General features: G+C 48.5%; 1 protein-coding gene across 1 annotated transcript in view; it reads right to left on the bottom strand.

Moving 5' to 3' along the window:
• The window catches only part of SLAIN1 (SLAIN motif family member 1), a 74,891-nt gene extending 53,539 nt beyond the window's left edge, over window positions 1-21,352 (bottom strand). Inside the window, 3 exon segments of the mRNA XM_029058542.1 lie at window positions 10,246-10,385; window positions 20,949-21,126; window positions 21,129-21,352. Coding sequence (XP_028914375.1) covers window positions 10,246-10,385; window positions 20,949-21,126; window positions 21,129-21,321 — 511 coding nt within the window. The 5' untranslated portion in view covers window positions 21,322-21,352.
• Window positions 21,353-21,660: the final 308 nt, after the last annotated feature.

The following is a 21,660-nucleotide window of genomic DNA, read 5'->3' as shown; positions in this document are numbered from 1 at the left end:
GACCTTGGGCGAGTCACTTAGCTTCTCTGGGCCTCAGTTTTATCATTGTAAAATAGGGATTAAATGCATGTTCTTCCCCCTCCATAAACTGTGAGCCCCGTGTGGGAGCAGCGACCTTGTCCAACCTATCCCGTATCAATCGCAAAGGCCAGTGGGGTGCTTGGCACATGGTAAGTGCTTAACAAATACCACAATTATTAAAATATCACAATGACGGTCATTCGAATGGACCAGGCTTTTTCGGGATGGGAAAGGTAGACAGGGCAGTAGCCATGGAATTTAATTCTCCCCTTCTTCCAGACTTATAAATCAGGTTTCTTATCTTCCTTTGACCCTGCCCCAGTTCTGCCTTCATTGTCGACAGCTAAGCACAGTACCCTAATAAAATCCTGACTAATTCTTTATGTTCCCTGTTATGCAGCCCACTTGAAATGGCGTAGTGGATAGAGCACGGGATGGGGAGTCAGAAGGTCATGGGTTCTAATCTCGGCGCTAACACATGTCCGCTCTGTGACCTCGGGCAAATCGCTTCACTTTTCTGTGCGTCAATTACCCCACCTAGAAAACGGGGATTGAGACTGCGAGGTCCACGTGGAACACGGACTGTGTCCAACCCCATTTGCTTGTATCCATCCCATTGCTTAGTATAGTGCTATAGTGCTTAGCACATAGTAAGTGTTTAACAAATGCCACAATTAAAATTATTTTAATCCTCCCCAGGATTCCTATTTCACAGACCACTATAATCTAAACATTTCCCTCCAACTATTTCATCATCACCATAATAATAATAATAATAATAATAATGTCGGTATTTGTTAAGCGCTTACTATGTGCAGAGCACTGTTCTAAGCGCTGGGGTAGATACAGGGTCATCAGGTTTTCCCACGTGAGGTTCACAGTCTTAATCCCCATTTTACAGATGAGGGAACTGAGGCACAGAGAAGTGAAGTGACTTGCCCACAGTCACACAGCTGACAAGTGGCAGAGGCGGGATAATAATGGTATCTCTTATGCGCTTACTATATGCCAACCACTGTACTAAGCACTGAGTTAGATACAAGACAGGCAGGTCCCACGTGGGGTCGACAGTCTAAGTAGGAGGGAGAAGAGGCACTGAATCTCCATTTTGCGGATGAGGAAACTGAGGCACAGAGAAGTGAAGCAACTTGCCCAAGGTCACACAGCAGATAAATGGCAGAACCGGGATCACAACCCAAGTCCTCTGACGTCCAGGCCCGTGCTCTATCCATTAGGACATCCTGGTTCTCAATCTTCACTGTGTGGGGAAATGATTTTCCCTCTTAAAAGAATTATCCCACCGTTGCCCTACAGACTTCATTTTGTTTGCATCTGCCCCGTCTTGAGGTCAGTCCAACTTCTAATTCATATTGGGAGAGGGTGACTGTCAAAATGAGGAGGTCTCCACTGGAGACCTAATGGAGGTCAAATGGAGTGGGAGAAGAAACAGAGAAGAAGGGTTGAAAAGCTGTATGGATTAGATGAAAGAGCACAAGCCCGGGAGTCAGAGGACCTGGGTTCTAATCCTGTCTCTACCAACTGCTGCTGTGTGATCTGTGTGACCTTAACTTCTCCATGCCTCAGTTTCCTCATCTGTAGCATGGGATTTCAATCCCTGTCCTTCCTCCTGCTTAGAATGTGAGCCCCATGTGGGGCAAGGACTGGGTCCAATCAGATTAACTTTTATCTACCCCAGTGCTTGACAGAGAGTAAGCACTTTAAAAATACCATTTTTTTTATAAAAAAAAAAGTTAAAGAATCTTTGCAGTTCCTAACTCTCAGAGCCCCAGGTTCTAGAATTTCTGGGAATGAATCCCAAGTGGTACATCACAGGTATTCAGGAATGACCCGTGGGTCTAGAGCTGCTTCTTGAATCACACGGAAGCACACCCACTTCAAACTTACGCAGAGGAAGTTTGCCCTTCCGAAATACTAGTGAAAGGTAAACTCCTGACTTCGATTAAACTTTCCACCTTTCCTGACTGGTTAACCGACTTGTTTGGGTTCAGAATACGTCACAGTTCGAACGACTTTTTCCAGATATCCCCACAATCACCCAAATGAATCTGCTTCACGTAGACCTTTGTGGCCCTTTGTCTTTGAAACATGGCTCTGAAACATCATAAATGTAATGCGTATGCAGATAATAATAATAATAGTAATGATGCTGGTATTTGTTAAGCTCTTACTATGTGCAGAGCACTGTTCTAAGCGCTGGGGTAGATACGGGGGAATCAGGTTGTCCCACGTGAGGCTCTCAGTCAATCCCCATTTTCCAGATGAGGTAACTGAGGCACAGAGAAGTTAAGTAACTTGCCCATGGTCACCCAGCTGACAAGTCCAAAATGTCCCTAAATAACTGGATATAGTAGATTCAGGGAATGGGCACAGAGCCCTGTATAATAAGTGTGGTATTTTTTAAGCCCTTACTATATGCCAGGCACTGTACTAGAAGCAGCGTGGCTCAGTGGAAAGAGCCCGGGCTTGGGAGTCAGAGGTCATGGGAAGCAGCGTGGCTCAGTGGAAAGAGCATGGGCTTTGGAGTCCAGAGGTCATGGGTTCAAATCCCGGCTCGGCCATTTGTCAGCTGTGTGACTTTGGGCAAGTCACTTAACTTCTCGGTGCCTCAGTTACCTCACCTGTAAAATGGGGATTACGACTGTGAGCCCCACGTGGGACAACCTGATTCCCTTGTGTCTACCCCAGCGCTTAGAACAGTGCTCGGCACATAGTAAGCGCTTAACAAATGCCAACACTACCACTATCCCAGCTCTGCCACTTGTCAGCTGTGTGACTGTGGGCAAGTCGCTTCACTTCTCTGTGCCTCAGTTCCCTCATCTGTAAAATGGGGGTTAACTGTGAGCCTCACGTGGGACAACCTGATGACCCTGTATCTCCCCCAGCGCTTAGAACGGTGCTCTGCACATAGTAAGCGCTTAACAAATACCAACAGGGGTAGATCTAAGATAACAGGCCTGGACACAGTCCCATCCTACACAGGACTCACGGTCTTAATCCCCATTTTACAGATGAGGTAACTGAGGCCCCGAGGAGTGAATTATTATGGTTACTATTATGGTATTTCTTAAGTGCTTACTACATGTCAATCACTGTTCTAACTGCTGGGGTAGATACAAGGTATCAGGTTGTCCCACAAGGGGCTCACAGTCTTAATCCCCATTTTACAGATAAGGTTACTGAGGCACAGAGAAGGTAAGTGACTCGCCCAAGGTCACGCAGCAGACAAGAGGCGAAGCAGGGATTAGAGTCCAGGTCCTTTTGCCTCCCAGACCTGGGCTTTATCCACTAGGCCACGCAGCTTCCACGCTGTATCCCTCATCTGCCAAAGTTATGGCCCCATCATCTGGAATCCTTGCAAAGCAGAGTCAAAAGAAGCCCTAATAAGACTAATACACTCTAGCTGGGGGATGTTGAAAATTACCTCTGAATTTCAGGTTCCCAGAGTGTTTCTCAGCCAGAAATTTCCCACTGATAGCTTAGAACAATGCCCAACACATAGGAAGTGCTTAATAAATACTATTATTATTATTATCTAGGGATTCTATTCAAGGCCAGCTTGCAGCCACAGTGAAATTCCTATTCCAGGCCCATGCTGGTTGTGGACCAGAGGTTCTTATTACCTCGGGCAGGGCTGGGAAAAACGTGGCCAAGGGTCAGTCAATTTAGTCTGGCCTGTGGGATGGATCCAGGATGCCACTGTGGGCAGAGAATGTGTCTGTTATATTGTTGTACTGTACTCTCCTAAGCGCTTAGTACAGTGCTCTGCACACAGTAAGGTCTCAATAAAGAATACGACTGAGGGAAGGCCTCTTGGAGGAGATATGATTTTCGTAGGACTTTGAAGGTGGGGAGAATGGTGGTCTGCCCAGGAGGAACAGGGAGGGAGTTCCAGGCAAGAACGGGAATAGATAAAATCAGATTAATAATCATCGTCATAATAATTATGGTTTTTGTTAAGCCCTTACGACGTGCCAGACATCGTACTAATCCCCGGGGTGAATTCGAGAGAATTGGGTCGGACGCAGTCCCTGCCCCACATGGGGCTCACACTCTCAATCCCCATTTTACAGATGAAGTAACTGAGGCACAGAGAAGTGAAGTGACTTGTCCAAGGTCACACAGAAGATCAGCAGGACCATGCCCAGAATTTGTATAGGAGTAGGAGTTGGGGTGGAGAGGAAGGGGCAGATATTGGAGACGTCAAGTAGGGAGGATCAACAGGATTCAGTAGACTGAATGAAAGAAAACAAAGCCAGAGTCAAGGAGGACCCTGAAGGTTGTGAGCTGGTCCGATGGGGAGGATGGCGGTGTTGTGGATTGAGATGAGAAAGTTGGGGAGATCTGGTTCAGACATGTAGAGTTTTGAAGACCCGGCAGGACAGACAAATAATGCTCTCCTAGAGGCAGGAAGAGATGTGTCAATTAATCAAAGGTGTTATTTATAATAATAATAATAATGTTGGTATTTGTTAAGCGCTTACTATGTGCAGAGTACTGTTCTAAGCGCTGGGGTAGATGTAGGGTAATCAAGTTGTCCCACGTGGGGCTCACAGTTAATCCCCATTTTACAGATGAGGTAACTGAGGCACAGAGAAGTTGAGTGACTTGCCCACAGACACAAAGCTGACAAGTGGCAGATCCGGGATTCGAACTCATGACCCATGACTCCCAAGCCCAGACTCTGGGCTTTATTTATTGTTTACTGTGTACAGAACACTGCACTAAGTACTTGCGAGCGTACAACAGAGTTGGTAGACCCGTTCCCTGCCCACAGTGAGTTTTTAGTCTAGAAGGGGAGATAGATAGTAATATAAATTAGGAGTATCACTCATTTATTGAGCACTTACTGTGTACAGAACAGTATACGCCAAGTGCTTGAGAGAGTACATTATAACAGTATAACAGGTTGGTAGACAGGTTCCCTGCTCACGATGGGCTTGCAGTACATAAGTGCTGTATGGCTGAGGAAGGGGTGAATAAAGGGTACAAATCCAAATGCAAGGGCGACACAGAAGGGAGTGGGAGAAGAGGAAAGGAGGGATTAGTTGGGGAAGGCCTCTTGGAGGAGATGTGCTTTTAATAAGGCCTTGAAGGTGGGGAGAGGGATCGGACGTTCTGGAGTTCCAGGCCAGAAGCAGGGCACGGGCGAGGGGTCGGCAGTCAGATAGATGAGATCAAGGTACGGTGAATAAGTTGGCACTAGAACAGAAAAGTATGCGGGTTGTAGTAGGAAATCAGAGACGAGGTAGGGGCAAAGTGATTGAGTGCTTTAAAACAAACGTAAGGAGTTTCTGTTCGATGCGGAAGTGGAAGGGCAACCGCTGGAGGTCCTGGAGGAGGGGAGAAACATGGACTTTCTACAGTTTTGTAGAAAAATGATCCAGGCAGCAGAGTGAATTCTGGACTGAAGTGGGAAGAGACTGGAGAGAGGGTGGTGAGCAAGGAGGCTAATACAGTAATCGAGGTGGGACGGGATAAATGCTTGGATTAACACGGTAGCAGTTTGGAAGGAGAGAAAGGGTGGATGTTAATGATGTGAAGGTTGAACTGACAGGATTTAGTGACAGATTGAATACGCGGTTTGAATGAGAGAGGTGAGTCGAGGATAACGCTCTGAGACGGCGACAAGGGAGACCGGGAGGATGGTTGGTGCTGTCTACAGCGATGGGAAAGTCAGAGGGAGGACAGGATTTGGGTGGGAAGATAAGGAGTTCTGTTTTCAGTTGGTCAAGTTTAAGGTGTCAGTGGGACAGCCAAGTACAGATGTCCTGAGAGCAGGAGGAAATACAAGATTACAGAGGAGGGAGATCAGGGCTGGAGATGTAGATTGGGGAATCACCTGCACAGAGATGGCAGTTGAAGCCATGACAGCGAATGAGTTCTCCAAGGGAGTGGGTGTAGAGGGAGAATAGAAGGGGACCTAAAACTGAGCCTTGAGGGTCCTCCGCAAGAAGACAGTGGGAGGCAGAGGAGAAACCCGTGAAAAAGAATGAGAAGGAGCAGCCAGAGAGAAAGGAGAACCAGGAGAGGACACTGTCAGTGAAGCTCTCGGCTGAATCGTGTTTCCAGGAGAAGGGGGTGGTCCACAATGTCAAAGGTAGCTGAGAGGTCAAGGAGGATTAGGATGGAAAGCCCATGGCATTTGGTAAGAAGGAGATCCTTGGTGAACTTTGAGAAAGCAGTTTCAGTGGAGTGGAGGGGGTGGAAGCCAGATTGGAGGGGGTCAAGAAGAGAAGTGGAGGAGAGGAGATGGAGACAGCGGGTGTAGACAACTCGCTCAAGAAGTTTGGAGAGGAACGGTAGGAGGGAGATGGGGCGATAACTGGCCTGGAGGGTCAAGTGGGGGGTTTCTTTAGGAAAGGAGACATGGGAATGTTTGAAAGCCGTGGGGAAGACGCCACAGGAAAGTGAACGGTTAAAGATGGCAGTCAGGAAAGGAATAAGGGAGGGGGGTGAGCGTTTTGATAAGGTACGAAAGGATGGGCCTGTAGGTGCAGGTGGAAGGGGTGGATTTTGAGAGGAGGTGGGAGATGTCCTTTTGAGATACTGCTGGGAGAAGTGGGAGAGTTGAAGATAAGTTAGGAGGAGGGAGGGTCAGGAGAGGAGCAGGGGAGATTTCAGGGAGAGCATGCCGATGGTATCAATTTTCTCAAAAAGTACACGGCAAGGTCATTGGGGTACGAGATGGGGAGGCGGTGGGACAGAGGCTTTGAGGAGGGAGAGCAACATCTGGAAAAACTGGTGAAGGCAATGAGCATGGGTGTCAATAAGGACGGAGAAATAATGTTGCAGGGCAGAGGAGAGGGCAGAGTTAGAACAGGAAAGGATGAAGTTGAGGTGGACAAGTTCGGCTTGATATCTGGATTTTTGCATCCAGCGCTCTGCCGCTCGTGCTGACTGGAAAGGAGATCCGGGGCTGTGGGTTAGCGGTCCTCTGCCTCAATACTCTGTTGTATTGAAAGTACAAGTACTCTACTGAAGTGTACTTTTCCAAGTGCTTAGTACACTGTTCTCCATATAGAAAACACTCAGTCGATACCACTGATTGAGGGCCATGTACAAAGCACTGCACTAAATGCTTGGGAGAGTATTGCTTTGTCTTACGCTGTCGAGTCGCCTCCAACCTAAAGCAACTCCAGAGACCCATCTCTCCCAGAATGCCCCGTGTCCTTCTGCAATTGTTCTGGTAGTGGATCCAGGGAGTTCTCTTGGTAAAAATTCGGAAACGGTTTACCGCTGCCTTCTTCTGTGGCAAACTTGAGTCTCCGCCCTCAATTCTCTTCCAAGCCGCTGCTGCCCAGCACGGGTGAGTTTTGATTTGTAGCAGATGGCCTTCCACTCGCCAGCCACTGGCCAAACTAGGAATGGAATGGACAGGCCTCTGCTTGACTCTCCGTCCCGTAGCCAAGACTGGTAGAGGACTGGAGACTCACCAGTTATGATTCTGAGAGGAGCCTGGGAAAGTACAAAAGACACAATCCTTGCCTTTAAAGAGTTTACAGTCTAGCTGGGGAGATGACTTTAGAAGAAATTATTGGTAGGGGAAGAAACCAAGTACGCAGAGACGTACATAAGTATGTGGGGCCGGGAGATACGGTGAATACCTAAATGCAGTTTAAGACTGCAGGTTAGACAACAGGTCATTTTAGGAATTTCTTTTTCGGTCTCTCTTCTACCCCACTGATCTCACCGGAAAGCAGGGGAATTCTGTGTCTAGCCCTAATAATAATAATAATAATTATGGTACTTGTTAAGCGCTTACTAAGTGTAAAGCATCGTTCTAAGTGCTGGGCTAGATACAAGTTAATTGGGTTGGTTACAGTCCCCGTTCTACATGGGGCTCACGCTCTTAATCTCCATTTTCCAGAGGAGGTAACTGAGGCCCAGAGAAGTGATATGCCCAAGGTCACATAGCAGACCTGTGGCGGAGCTGGGATTGGAACCCAGGTCCTTCTGACTGTGAAGCCCGGGTTCTATCCACTGAACCATGCTGCTTCTCTAAATACATCTCAATTTTGGAGCTGGCCCTCTGGCCAAAGTAGCTAGACTGTAAGCTCGTTGTGGGGAGGGAATGTTTTTGTTTATTGTTGTATTGTCCTCTTCCAAATGCATAGCACAGAGCTGTGCACACAGTAAGTGCTCAATAAATACGAGTGAATGAATTTAATGAATGAACTGTCCAGCCTTGGTCTCGGGCTGAACACTTCACCTAAAATGAAACCCTAGATATCGCTATATACCGCAAGCTCATCACTAGACTTCAAGCTCGTCATGGGCAGGGAATGGGTCTGCTAATTCTGTTGTACTGTACCATCCCAAGCGCTCAGTACAGTGCTCTGACTGACTGCTTCATCTGCAAGAGGCCCAGATGGAAAGGCCTGGTCCTGGGCTCTGGAGAGTTTGGTGTTTGCCCTGCCGAGACACTCGGAACAGTCCTCAGCTGATCCAAAAGCTCTGATACACCTCTCAAGGTAAACAGTAGCTTCAAACCCTATTGGGGACTAATTCCATCATCAACACTTCCAAGAATCAAACTACTGACAAACCTGGGGCTCTTCCCCTCCTCCCAGCCCTAAAGCACTTATTTATATATCTGCAATTTTATTTATTTGTATGATGTCTGTCTCCCACACTCCAGACTGTGAGCTTATTGCGGGCAAGGAATGGTACTGTTTACCGCTGTACTGTACTTTCCCAAGCGCTTAGTACAATGCTCAGCACCCAGTCAGTGCTCAATAAATATGCCTGAATGAACAGGCTAAGGTACAGAGCTGAAATGGTCAGTTGGTAGGAGAGGAGGTCAAAATAATTAGAAGAGTCCCCGGCCTCTTTTTGTGGGACGTCTTCCAAGCTCGATATGAAATCTGACCATTGTCTTTCCAACGCATCCCACGGTACGTGCCAGCTGAATGGAGTTTGCCGACCAATTCTGAACACCGATATTTCCGAGAACTGAAATCAAGCCATCAGCATCGAGCCGAAAAAGACACGGTTCAATGGGAGGCTGGGACTTTGGTGGCAATGACTGGGGGAGTTTAGCTAGAAAGACACTCCTTGACCTACGTTAATCAATCATATTTACTGAGGACTCTGAGCAGAACACTGTACTAAGCTCTTGGGAGATACTATATAACAGATGCATTCCCTGCCCACAGCTGGCTTACAGTTCAGAGAGGGAGACATTAGTATGAATAAATGAATTATGGATCAGGGTCGCACCTGGAGAGTTTCCAGTACTTTACCAGACTCGGCTACGGGGGAAGAGTCAAGCAGAGGCCTAGGCCTTCCATTTTGCTGGGCAGTGGCTAGCGAGGCAGGCAATCTGCTACAAGTCAAAACTCCCCTGTGCTGGGCAGCAGTGGCGTGGGAGATAGTCGAGGGAGGAGACTCAAGTTGACAGCGCGGAAGGAGGCAATGTTAAATCATTTCTGGATTTTTACCAGGAAGACTCTACCAACTACCAGAATGATTGCAGGTGGAGGGAGGGCCTTCTGGGAGAGATGTGACTGTGGTACTGCTATGGGTCGGAGGCGACTTGACAGCATAAGACAAGACAAGATGGACATAAGTGCTTTGGGGCTAAGGAGGTGGTGAATAAAGACAGCAAAATAGGGCAGAAGGGAGAGGGAGAAGAGGAAAAGAAGGTATAATCGGGGAAGGCCTCTTGGAGATGTGTCTTCAAGAAGGTTTTGAAGATGGGGACAATAATCGTCTGGTGAATAGGAAGAGGGAGGGCATTCCAGGCCAGAGACAGAACATGGGCGAGAGGTCGGCAGGAGAGATGGAGGTACAGGGAGTGGTTTGGGATTAGAGGAGCGAAGTGTGCGGGCTGGGTTGTAGTTCGAGAGCAGCGAGGTGTGGTGGGAGGAGGCAAGGTGATTGAGTACTTGAAAGCTAACGGCAAGGAATTTCTGTCTGACGCAGAGGTGGATGGGCAACCGCTGGAGGTTCTTGAGGGGTAGGGAAATACGAAAGCACTAGAAGGCTGATTGTCACGCATGATCTTTAAGCACTTTTTGATCATCTGTTCCTTCCTTCATCACCTCCTAAAGTTCCTTACAACCAAACAAGAGGCTTCCACGGAGACGCTCGGGAGGTTCCCCATTATGTACGCGGTGACTTGGGGAACCTATTCAACTTCTGTCTAGCCTGAATTCAGTCCTGAGGACAGGGCTGAGACTTAACAAAAAGTTTTAAAATTACCTTGTTCCAATCTAAAGCACAGGGAACGCTTTGCAGCATCGATTTCGGGACTCGGGTGATCCAGAACATGTCTACACCACTGAAGAGGACTCAGGGATTTCTCTCGTGGAGTAGGAGTCTTGGAAGGTGACACGTATAACCTGAAATGAAAAAAATATACATTATTAGATAATAATAATAATAATGTTGGTATTTGTTAAGCGCTTACTATGTGCAGAGCACCGTTCTAAGCACTGGGGCAGATACAGGGTCATCGGGTTGTCCCACGTGAGGCTCACAGTCTTCATCCCCATTTGACAGATGAGGTAACTGAGGCACAGAGAAGTAAAGTGACTTGCCCACAGTCACACAGCTGACAGGTGGCGGAGCCGGGATTCGAACCCATGACCTCTGACTCCCAAGCCCGTGCTCGTTCCACTGAGCCACGCTGCTTCTCTGGACAGCAAATAAGCTGGCAATTACACTCTCATTCCCCTGATTAGAATCTTTTTTATTGTTTCTGTAACATCAGAGTGCTCAACAGGTCACAGTTGAAATTAAGTTGTAATGGTATTTATTAGCGATACTAATAATTGTGGTAATTGTCAAGCACTTACTATGGGCCACACACTGTACTGAACACTGGGATAGATACAAGTTAATTAGGTCAAAGACAGTAGCTGTTCCAAATAGGAATCACTGTCTACGGGGGAGTGGGAATGGTTACTAACCTCCATTTAATGGATGAGGAAAGTGAGGTACAGCGAAGTGGAGTGACTTGCCCAAGGTCACACAGCCAACAAGTGGCAGAGCAGGGATTAGAACCCAGCTCCCTACTCGTAGGCCTATGCTTTTTTCATGAGGTTGCACTGCTCCACTATTAAGTGGAGAAGCAGCGTGGCTCAGTGGAAAGAGCACGGGCTTTGGAGTCAGGGCTCATGAGTTCGAATCCCAGCTCTGCCACTTGTCGGCTGTGTGACTGTGGGCAAGTCACTTAACTTCTCTGTGCCTCAGTTCCCTCATCTGTAAAATGGGGATTAAGACTGTGAGCCCCACGTGGGACAACCTGATTCCCCTATGTCTACCCCAGCGCTTAGAACAGTGCTCGGCACATAGTAAGCGCTTAACAAATACCAACATTATTATTATTATTAAGTGATTACTGTGTGCCAAGCACTGGACTATATAATAACCCAATCAATGGGATTTATTTATTTTTTTTAAACTGCATTTATGTGCTTACTATGTGTCAGACATTATACTAAGTACTAGGGCAGATACAAGATAATCAGATTGGACACAGTCCCTGCCCCTCAAGAGGCTCCCATTCTTAATCCCCATTTTACAGATGAGGTAACTGAGGCCCAGACAAGTCGAGTGACTTGCCTAAGATCACGCAAGGGGCAAGTGGCTTAGCTGGGATTAGAACCCAGGTCCTTCTGACTTCCAGCCCGTGCTATATCCGTTGAACCACGCTGTTTCCCAGTGCCTATTTATTGAGCACTTTACGGAGCACTGCACTTAAGCACTTGGGAAAGTACAATACAACAGAACTGAACAGATACGATCGTTGTCCACAAGGAGCTTACAGACCACGATGCTTCACGGTCTAAGGCAATGGCAAAATTCAGGATTATTATTATGATATTTGTTAAGCGCTTACTATGTGCCAAGCACTGTTCTAAGCGCTGGGGTACATACAAGGTAATTAGGTTGTCCCATGTGGGGCTCACAGTCTCAATCCTCATTTTCCAGATGAGGTAACTGAGGCACAGAGAAGTTAAGTGACTTGCCCGAGGTCACACAGCGGACAAGTGGCAGAGCGGGGATTAGAACCTACGTCCTCTGACTTCCAAGACCGAGCTCTTTCCACTGAGCCACGCTGCTTCTCATACCATTCAGTCCTGTCACTCATTTCAGTTTATTATCAGATTACGCACTTCCATTTTCCAATGGAGGTGGCGTAGAAAGTTTAGCTAGCGGAGAACAAACTGTCGGGGACGTCCTGAACTACCTCCCTGCTCACTCATCCACTCAATCGTATTTATTGACCGTCTGCGGTGTGCAAAGCACTGTACTAAGGGCTTGGGAGAGTTCAACAATAAACAGACACGTTCCCTGCCCGCTATGAGCACTCACCTGCCCCTCTCGCTCCCAGAATCGACCGATTAAAGCCCAAACCTACCAATTTAATTAACTGCATTTATTGGAGGTCTAATGTACAGAGCATTTTCTGAGACATCTGGAAGACGACGAGAGTCAGCAGGCAGAACGTCCCTGCCCTCAGTGAGTTTATACTTGAAGAGGAAGAGTTTCTGCTCTGCCTCAGGTTTTCGAATAGAAACTTGAAAACCTAGTCTCCCATCTTCTTCTACCCTTCTACAGCTGGCCTGGGGGAGGGTGGAGCATGTGGCAATGCCTGCATGTAATAATAATAATAATAATAATAATAATGTTGGTATTTGTTAAGTGCTTACTATGTGCAGAGCACTGTTCTAAGTCGCTGGGGTAGATACAGGGTCATCAGGTTGTCCCACGTGAGGCTCACAGTCTTCATCCCCATTTTACAGATGAGGTCACTGAGGCACAGAGAAGTGAAGTGACTTGCCCAAAGTCACACAGCTGACAGGCGGCAGAGCCGGGATTCGAACCCATGACCTCGGACTCCCAAGCTCAGGCTTTTGCCATTAAGCCACGCTGCTTCTCATGTATAACGACGATGACGATGGTATTTGTTAAGCAATTTCTATGTGCCAAACACAGTTTTAAGCACTGCGGTATATATAAGCTTATCAGGTTGGACACAGTCCATATCCCGTACTGGGCTCGCAGTCTTATTTCCCATTTTACAGATGAGGGAACTGAGGCTCAGAGAAATGAAGTGACTTGGTCATGGAGCAGACAAGGGGCAGAGCCTGGATTAGAATCCATATCCTTCTGACTTCCAAGCCCGGGCTCTATCCACTGAGCCACGCTGCTCGGGAGTCAGAGGTCATGGGTGCGAATCCCCGCTCTGCCACTTGTCAGCTGGGTGACTGTGGGCAAGTCACTTCACTTCTCTGGGCCTCAGTTACCTCATCTGGAAAATGGGGATTAACTGTGAGCCTCACGTGGGACAACCTGATGACCCTGTATCTCCCCCAGCACTTAGAACAGTGCTCTGCACATAGTAAGCGCTTAACAAATACCAACATTATGATTATTATGTGTGTCTGGGGGAGCAGAGTGTCCCTTGCCCAAGTCGATGCATGTCAAGAGGTTTCATTTCAACGCAAGGTACCGGGGCCAGTCTAGCCCCGGCCAATACCTGGGAGACTGAGGCCGCCTGGGGCCAAGAGAGGCAGATCCAGTGGGTGTGGGGAGCCAAATGGGGGGAAGGGGAGGGCAGAAAGGTGGGGAGAGAGAGGGGAGAGTTGGAGAGGGAGAAGGGGGAGAGAGAGAGAGAAAGGGGGAGGGAGAGAGGGGGAGTTCTCTACTGTCAGCATAGATTTTTTAATGAGCTTCCCAGGCCTCCCAATGGTTTCAAGAGTCCTTAAGGCCGGCAATGTTCAGGCAGAGTTCTGAATAGGCCTTTCATTCATTCATAATATAATAATGTTGGTATTTGTTAAGCGCTTACTACGTGCAGAGCGCTGTTCTAAGCGCTGGGGGAGATACAGGGTCATGAGGTTGTCCCGCGTGAGGCTCTCAGTCTCCATCCCATTTTACACATGAGGTCACTGAGGCACAGAGAAGTTACGTGACTCGCCCACAGTCACATAGCGGACAAGTGGCAGAGCTAATATTCGAACCCACGATCTCTGACTCCCAAGCCCGGGCTCTTTCCACTGAGCCACGCTGCTTCTTATTCATTCATTCAATAGCGTTTATTGAGCGCTTACTATGTGCAGAGCACACTGTACTATGCGCTTGGAAGGGACAATTCAGCAACAGATAGCAACAATCCCTGCCCAATGACAGGCTCGCAGTCTAATCGGGGGACCTAGACCCAGAACAAGAATGTACCGGGCCCTGAACTATTCTTCCAGGATGGATGGGTTGGTTGAGAGAGGAGATGAACATTTTCGCTGGATTGTCTAGTACGTATTTGGAAAGTTGAGTTAGAGCATTTAATGAGGTTGGTGAGATGGCTCTAGACTGTAAGCTCATCGAGGGCAGGGAACACATATACCAACTCTGTTGTATTGAAATCTCCCAAGCACTTAATAATAATAATAACGTTGGTATTTGTTAAGCGCTTACCATGTGCAGAGCGCTGTTCTAAGCGCTGGGGTAGACACAGGGGAATCTGGTTGTCCCACGTGGGGCTCACAGTCTTAATCCCCATTTTACAGATGAGGTCACTGAGGCACCGAGAAGTTAAGTGACTTGCCCAAAGTCCCACAGCTGACAAGTGGCCGAGCCGGAATTCGAACCCACTGACCTCTAGACGCCAAAGCCCGTGCTCTTTTCGCTGAGCCACGCCGCTTCTCCTTTCTTAGGAAAGTAAGCACTCGAATACCCTTGACTGGTTGACCGACGGCCGAGGATGGAACGTGAAGGAACGGCTTCAGGATTTCCTGAGTGATTCTGGAAATTCACCAAACCCACAATACGATTCCGGAATTGGGATAATCAGGCGCACACACACACACGAATGGGAATGAGCTAGAGGATGATCTCAAAGGCACACACTGTCATTAACAAAATTAGAGCATAGGGTTCTCCAAGTTTGGAAGTGCAGGTTGTAAATCCTCGTCTTAACATGACCGGGGTTACTATTCTAAGCAACACTGTTAAAACCAAAGGTTCACACTCTTCCTTTTTATACCGCTCTCAGGATGCCACCTGAAGAGTTTCCAGGACTCTACCAGTCTCGGCTGCGGGAGGGAGAGTCGAGCAGAGGCCTGTCCGTTCCCTTCCTAGCTCGGGCAGTGGCTAGCGAGCGGACGGCGATCAGCTACAAGTCGAAACTCCCCTGTGCTGGGCAGCGGCGGTATGGGTGAGAACCGAGGGCAGAGACTCAAGTTGACCGTGGGGAAGGAGGCAACGGTAAACCACCTGCGTACTTTTATCAAGAAAACTCTCTCGATACACTACCGGAACGATCAAAGATGGAGGTGGGGGGCTCTGGAAGAGATGCGGCCATGGAGTCGCTATGGGTTGGAGACGACTGGACGGCATAAGAGAAGACAAGACCTTTTTATAAGAGCCAACACTTACAATAATGGCGGTATTTGTTAAGCGCTTACTATGTGAAAAGCACTGGGGGGGATACAAGGTGATCGGGTTGTCCCACGTGGGGCTCACAGTTTTAATCCCCATTTTACAGATGAGGGAACCGAGGCACGGAGAAGTGAAGTGACTTGCCCACAGTCACACAGCACGGAGTCGGGATTAGAACCCATGACCCCTGACTCCCGAGCCCGGGCTCTTTCCACTGAGCCACGCTGCTTCTCATTCTAGTGGCAAACCCCCCAGCAAAAATAACCACACAACAGGCTACCCTGAGAAGCAGTGGGGCCTAGTGGAAAGACCACAGGCCTGGGAGTCAGAGGATCTGAGTTCAAGTCCTACTTCGGCCACACTTGCCTGCTGTATGATATTCTCTGTGCCTCAGTTTCTCTATTGGGGGATTCAATGCCAGCTCTTATGAGTGTGAGCCCCATATGGGACAGGGACTGCGTCAACCTGATCTTCTTTTATCTACCTCAGTGCTTAGTATAGTAGTTGGCACATTGGAAGGGCTTAACAAATACCACAAATATCATTATTATTAATAATATATAATAAACCTGGGGATTACCTAATTAACTCCTACAAACAAGTGACTAGCAACAAGGTTCATAACCATTCTCTTCCCCAGACATATTTACTGTAGGAACGTAAGCAAGCTTTCACCTATGTAACTATCTTAACATTTTATTACTCACAAAAACAAATTGTTGCTGTGAAAGTCGTAATGTTCATTAAAAAAAAAAAGGGCCTCAGACGCACATTTTCCATTTTGTTAATAATATGAAGACTATTAATGAAAATCATTTGGCAAACATCACAAAACATGTTCGATCAATTTTATAAAGCTATTTTGCTAGCCAATATCTTGTGCTCTCTTATGACTGCCAGATGACGAGCCGTTCAGGAGTAATGAATCTACTTTGTACCCCAAACTGAGGAAGTACTTTCCGTACATCAATCGTGCCGAGTGCTTATTGTGCAGCCAGCACAGTACTAAGCATTTGGAAGAGTAAACAGAGCTGGTAGACATTTTCCCTGTCTTACATTAACACTCTTTTCTTCTATTACTACTCAGTAATCAGTTTCAGCACCGAAGAGTTAATTTTGACTTCTTCAGCCAAAAGCCATTCTTAATATAAGGAACGTGTCACGATGACAAAGAGGGGAAGCCTCCCGAGAAACCAACACCGATAAGGTGGCGATGTCAGTGATCCCATTGGGGTTTTTCCTCCATGATACATCACAAAAAGAAGAGCAAAAGCATTTTCTGCTCGCCTAATGCCATTTATCTTTTCAAACCCTCACATCGCCTCCAAATTGTGATTTCTTGTTGAAAAAAATTGCCGGAAAAAGTGACAGCTGAGAGCTTAGGGTTCATTCCTAGCTTATGCAGAATTTGCTATCGTTGGCACGGTGGACAATTGGGAGACGGACCACCCTGACATACGGCAATTAAAAATACGGCGTCTTTCGGGACAGAGGCTTCGGGATGATAACCACACGGGGAGAGGGAAACAAAAATGACATCAGACACTGTGGGTGGCAAACGCCGGTGTGGCAAGTGACAATCTTTTATAGGCTGTCGGTAAAGATCGGTCTTCGGAGCTACGTTTGCACGTCACTGAAAAACCTCATGAACAGTAACATCAATTGCATTTATTAATCACTTACTGTGTGCCGAGCACTGTACTAGGCACTTGGGAGAGTAAAATACAATACCATTTTCAAAGCCAAAATATATATCTTTTAAAGGGCATAAATGATTGGGGGAGGGGAAAGGTATAGGTCTGCCAAGGAAACTGAAATTTAAAGAGTAGCCTCCAAATATCTAGAGAGAGAGAGATGAGTTGGAAATGGACAATAGTATTTAGCTGACCGTCAGTGACTGAGTATGAATGGAGGAAAAACATGGGCAATTAATCTCAATGCATTCCTGTCAAACCAACACCGTTCCCCTAAACTCTTGGAAAAATGCTAGTGTCGGGGAGTAAATGATGCTAAGGAGGAAAAATAAAGGGAAGAAGTCCCTTGCTGTGCATGCTGGTGTCTCTGATATCCCCAGTGAAAACAGATGTTCTAAAATTAGAGCACACCCCAAAATAAAACTACCTATAGTACCTACCTTGCTACCCTGAAATTTTCCACCAGAAGCCTACGGATGCAACACACAGGCCCCTTATCCACTGAGCAACACAGGAAAATAAGAGGGTGGAACTCAAAATTATCATCAGTACTGAAAATTAAATTGGTGCTCCAGTTGGAAGCCACCGAAATGCAGCAGGAGAGGGGAGGGAGTTTGAAAACCCAACCTCTCTAGTTCCAGAGAAAGGTCGATAAAAATCCCACCGAGGCAAAATTGTTTCATCAAGCTAAACCAAAATCAAAAACACACCGGAGGGGGAAGGAGGAAGGGGGAAGAAAAGGGACATTCACTCTCTTATTGTTGCGAATAATTAAAACGTGAAGTCTCCCGTTGGAAAATCAAGAAAGAATTACAGAGTTCCAAGAAAAGCTAATAGTGACCCATCAGTGACCCAAATAATCCTTCATCCCACACTTATTTTTGTGTTACGGATGCTACTTTCTCAGCTGAATAAAATCGATACCGCTGCATCTTGGCTGGAGTCTAGTAATTTGCCCGTATTTCACACTGCCCTCTGGATTGATGGAATTTCTCGGATCGCATGAAATCATACCGTGACATTTGAGAAAGGGCCATTTCCCCCCGTCACCCCCCCGACACGAAGGTAAGCCTCCCCCCCCAAGAGTATTCAATTAAGGGAGGAAGCGACAGTGGGGCTTGAAGAGAGACAGGGGTGCGTCCCTCACGACAGCATGAAGATAAGCAATTTTAATTTAGGAGGCAGAGCTTTCTAGACTTTACCCAAAAGGAGAAGAGCTCTTCTGGTTCTAACTTGTTAAAATCTGACCCTTTAATTTCTCTATATTTCTTTCTCCATGCTTCCCAGTTGTCTTAAAAATTGGAATCACGGACCTCGGTTCACCCTGTCGTTTGCGTCATCCCTCTGCTTGACATCCACTCCCTGGTAGCTCCTCAATTTTGGCCCTCGTTAGCTGATGGGGCAGACAATTAAATCAGCAAGAAAAAAACCCCAACAAGTCTGAATCTCTGAGAGAGATGGTCAAAAATGAGCCGGCGGAAAACACCACCTAATTCACAGCAAGTAAAAATGTTTGACAATTAGATTAGGACCCTTGGTTCTTTTCTAAAGAGGAACCCCAGGATGAGAAGGCATTGGAAGGAGGGTTTTGTGTGTTTTTCTTTTTTCCGGGGGGAGGTCATTTGGTGGCCAGCATCACACTTCAGCAGGGGGAGTGGGCGATTAGGATTGAAGGGGCGACAAGGAAGATTAACGGATTTTTCCGGAGGGCTAATAAGGGGGCCTAAAATGCAGTCAACTGCGGCAGGCGGAGGATCAGAGGGAAGCAAGGGACCTTTATTCAGTCAATCGTATTTATTGAACGCTTACTGTGGGCAGAGCGCCGTACTAAGCGCCGGGGAGAGGCCACCATAACCATACAACAGACATGCTCCCTGACCACAGCGAGCTTACAGTCTAGAGGGAAATCCTGTTGATTTGGGCGGCACAGGCGAGGCTCTTTCTGGCTGTGCTGTAGAACCCCGGCCCGGGCGCCCAAAGGTCATGGGTTCTAATCCCGGCTCCTCCGCTTGTCTACTGGGTGGCCTTGGGCAAGTCACTTCACTTCGCAGGGCCTCAGTTCCCTCACCCGTCAAATGGGCACCGGACTTCTTGTGCCTCAGTTACCTCATCTGTAAAATGGGGATTAAGACTGTGAACCCCAGGTGGGGCAACTTGATCACCTTTTATCTATCCCAGTGCTTAGAACAGTGCTTGACACATAATAGGCACTTAAACACCAGAATTATTATTATGGGGATTAAGACTGTGAACCCCATGCGAGACAGGGACTGCATCCAACCCGATTTGCTGTATCCTCCCCAGGGCTTAGTATAGTGCCTGGCACACAGTTAGCGCTTAACAAATACCCCAATGATGATGATTCTTTCCCAAGCGCTTAGGACAGCGCCTGGCACATAGTAAGCACTTAAAATGTACTCCAATGATGATGATTCTTTCCCAAGCACTTAAATACCCCAATTATGATGATGACGATTCTCTCCCAAGTGCTTAGGACAATGCCTGTCACAGAGTAAGCACATAAACACCCCGGTGATGATGATGATTCTTTCCCAAGCGCTTAGGACGGTGCCTGGCACAGAGTAAGCGCTTAACATATACCCCAATTATGATGATGACGATGATGATTCTTTCCCAAGTGCTTAGGACAGTGTCCGGCACAAAGTAAGCGCTTATCAAATACCCCAATGACGATTATGATTTTTTCCCCAAGTGCTTAGGACAGTGCCCGGCACAGAGTAAGCGCTTAACATATACCCCAGTTATGATGATGATTCTTTCCCAAGCGCTTTGGACAGTGCCTGGCAGCGAGTAAGCCCTTACCAAGCACCCCAATTATAACGATGAAGATTCCTTCCCAAGGGCTTAGGACTGTGCCTGACGTATAGTAAGCGCTTAACAAATACCCCACTTAGGATGATGATGATTCTTTCCCATGTGCTTAGGACAGTGCCCTGCACCAAGTGCTCAATAAATAGGAGGGAATGAAAGAGAGAAGGTTGCAAGTGGCCACCCCCTGCTGTGGCCACCTCTGGCAACTGGTGCCGGGAGGAAGAGGAGGAGGAGGAGGAAGAAGAAGAGGAAGAAGAAGAAGAGGAGGAAGAGGAAGAATAGGAGGAGGAAGAGGAGGAGGAGGAGGAAGAGGAGGAAGAGGAGGAGGAAGAGGAGGAAGAAGAGGAGGAGGAGGAAGAAGAAGAAGAGGAGGAGGAAGAAGAAGAAGAGGAGGAGGAAGAAGAAGAAGAGGAGGAGGAAGAAGAAGAAGAGGAGGAGGAAGAAGAAGAAGAGGAGGAGGAAGAGGAGGAGGAAGAAGAAGAAGAGGAGGAGGAAGAGGAGGAGGAAGAAGAAGAAGAGGAGGAGGAAGAAGAAGAAGAGGAGGAGGAAGAGGAGGAAGAAGAGGAGGAGGAGGAAGAGGAGGAGGAGAAGGAGGAGAAAGAGTGGAGGAAGAAGAGGAGGAGAAGGAAGATGAGGAAGATAAGGCGGAGGAAAAGAAGAGGAGGAAGAGGAGGGAGAAGAGGAGGAGGAGGAGGAAGAAGAAGAGGAGGAGGAAGAAGAGGAGGAGGAAGCAGAGGAGGAGGAAGAAGAGGAGGAGGAAGAAGAGGAGGAGGAAGAAGAGGAGGAGGAGAAGGAGAAGGAAGAAGAGAAGATGGAGAAGGAAGAAGAGAAGGAGGAGGAAGAAGAGGAGGAGGAGGAGGAGGAAGAAGAGGTCAAGGAGAAGGAAGAAGAGGGGGAGGAGGAGGAAGACGAGGAGGAAGAAGAGAAAGAGGAGGAGGAGGAGGAGGAGGAGGAGGAGGAGTGGGGGAGGCCCCCGGGCAGCCGGGTCCGTACCACGTGTCGTCGTCCTGGTTTAGGCTGCAGCCTCCCGCCTCCAGGTCCAGCAGCTCCACGCCGTCCAGCAGGCCGGGCCCGGCGTCGGCGGGGTCGGCGGGAGCGGGTGCGAATCCGGCGGGCGACGGGGTGAAGTAGACGAAGGGCGGGGGCGGCGGCGGGGCGGCGGCGGGCGGTCCGGCGCGGGCGGCAGGTGCGGGTTGGGGGCGGCGGGGGCGGCGGGGGCGGCGGCGCGGCTCCGCAGCTGCTCGTTCTGGCGCTCCAGCTTGCGGACCAGCTCCTGCAGCTTCTTCACCTCCAGCTCCGCGTCGGGCCCCGCCGGGCGCTTGCCCGCCTCCGCCATGGCCTGCGGCTGCAGCACCGCCGCCTCCATCGCCCCGCGCCCGCTCCCGCTCCCGCACTACCACCACCACCACCGCCGCCGCCGCCGCCGCCGCAGCCCCCGCCTCTGCGCATGCCCGGCCCCCGCCTCCGCACGCCCCGTCCGGAGCCGCGCCGGGCTTTGCGCGCAGCCGGGGGCCGGGCCCCGGGCGGGGGGGCGGGGAGAAGGCGGCGGCCAATCGCCAGCCCTCACGCCCGCACGCGGAAACACACAAAACCCGCACCGGATCCACCCCCGCCACCCAGCGCCGCGTTCGCTCGCTCGCTCACTCACTCACTCACTCACTCGCTCGCTCACTCACTCACTCACTCACTCACTCACTCACTCACC

The sequence above is a fragment of the Ornithorhynchus anatinus genome, chromosome 2 (assembly GCF_004115215.2).
Source record: "Ornithorhynchus anatinus isolate Pmale09 chromosome 2, mOrnAna1.pri.v4, whole genome shotgun sequence".
NCBI classification, from domain to species: Eukaryota; Metazoa; Chordata; class Mammalia; order Monotremata; family Ornithorhynchidae; genus Ornithorhynchus; species Ornithorhynchus anatinus.
Note: the sequence above shows the minus strand (reverse complement) of the source record. Positions and strands in the feature narration are given on the sequence as shown.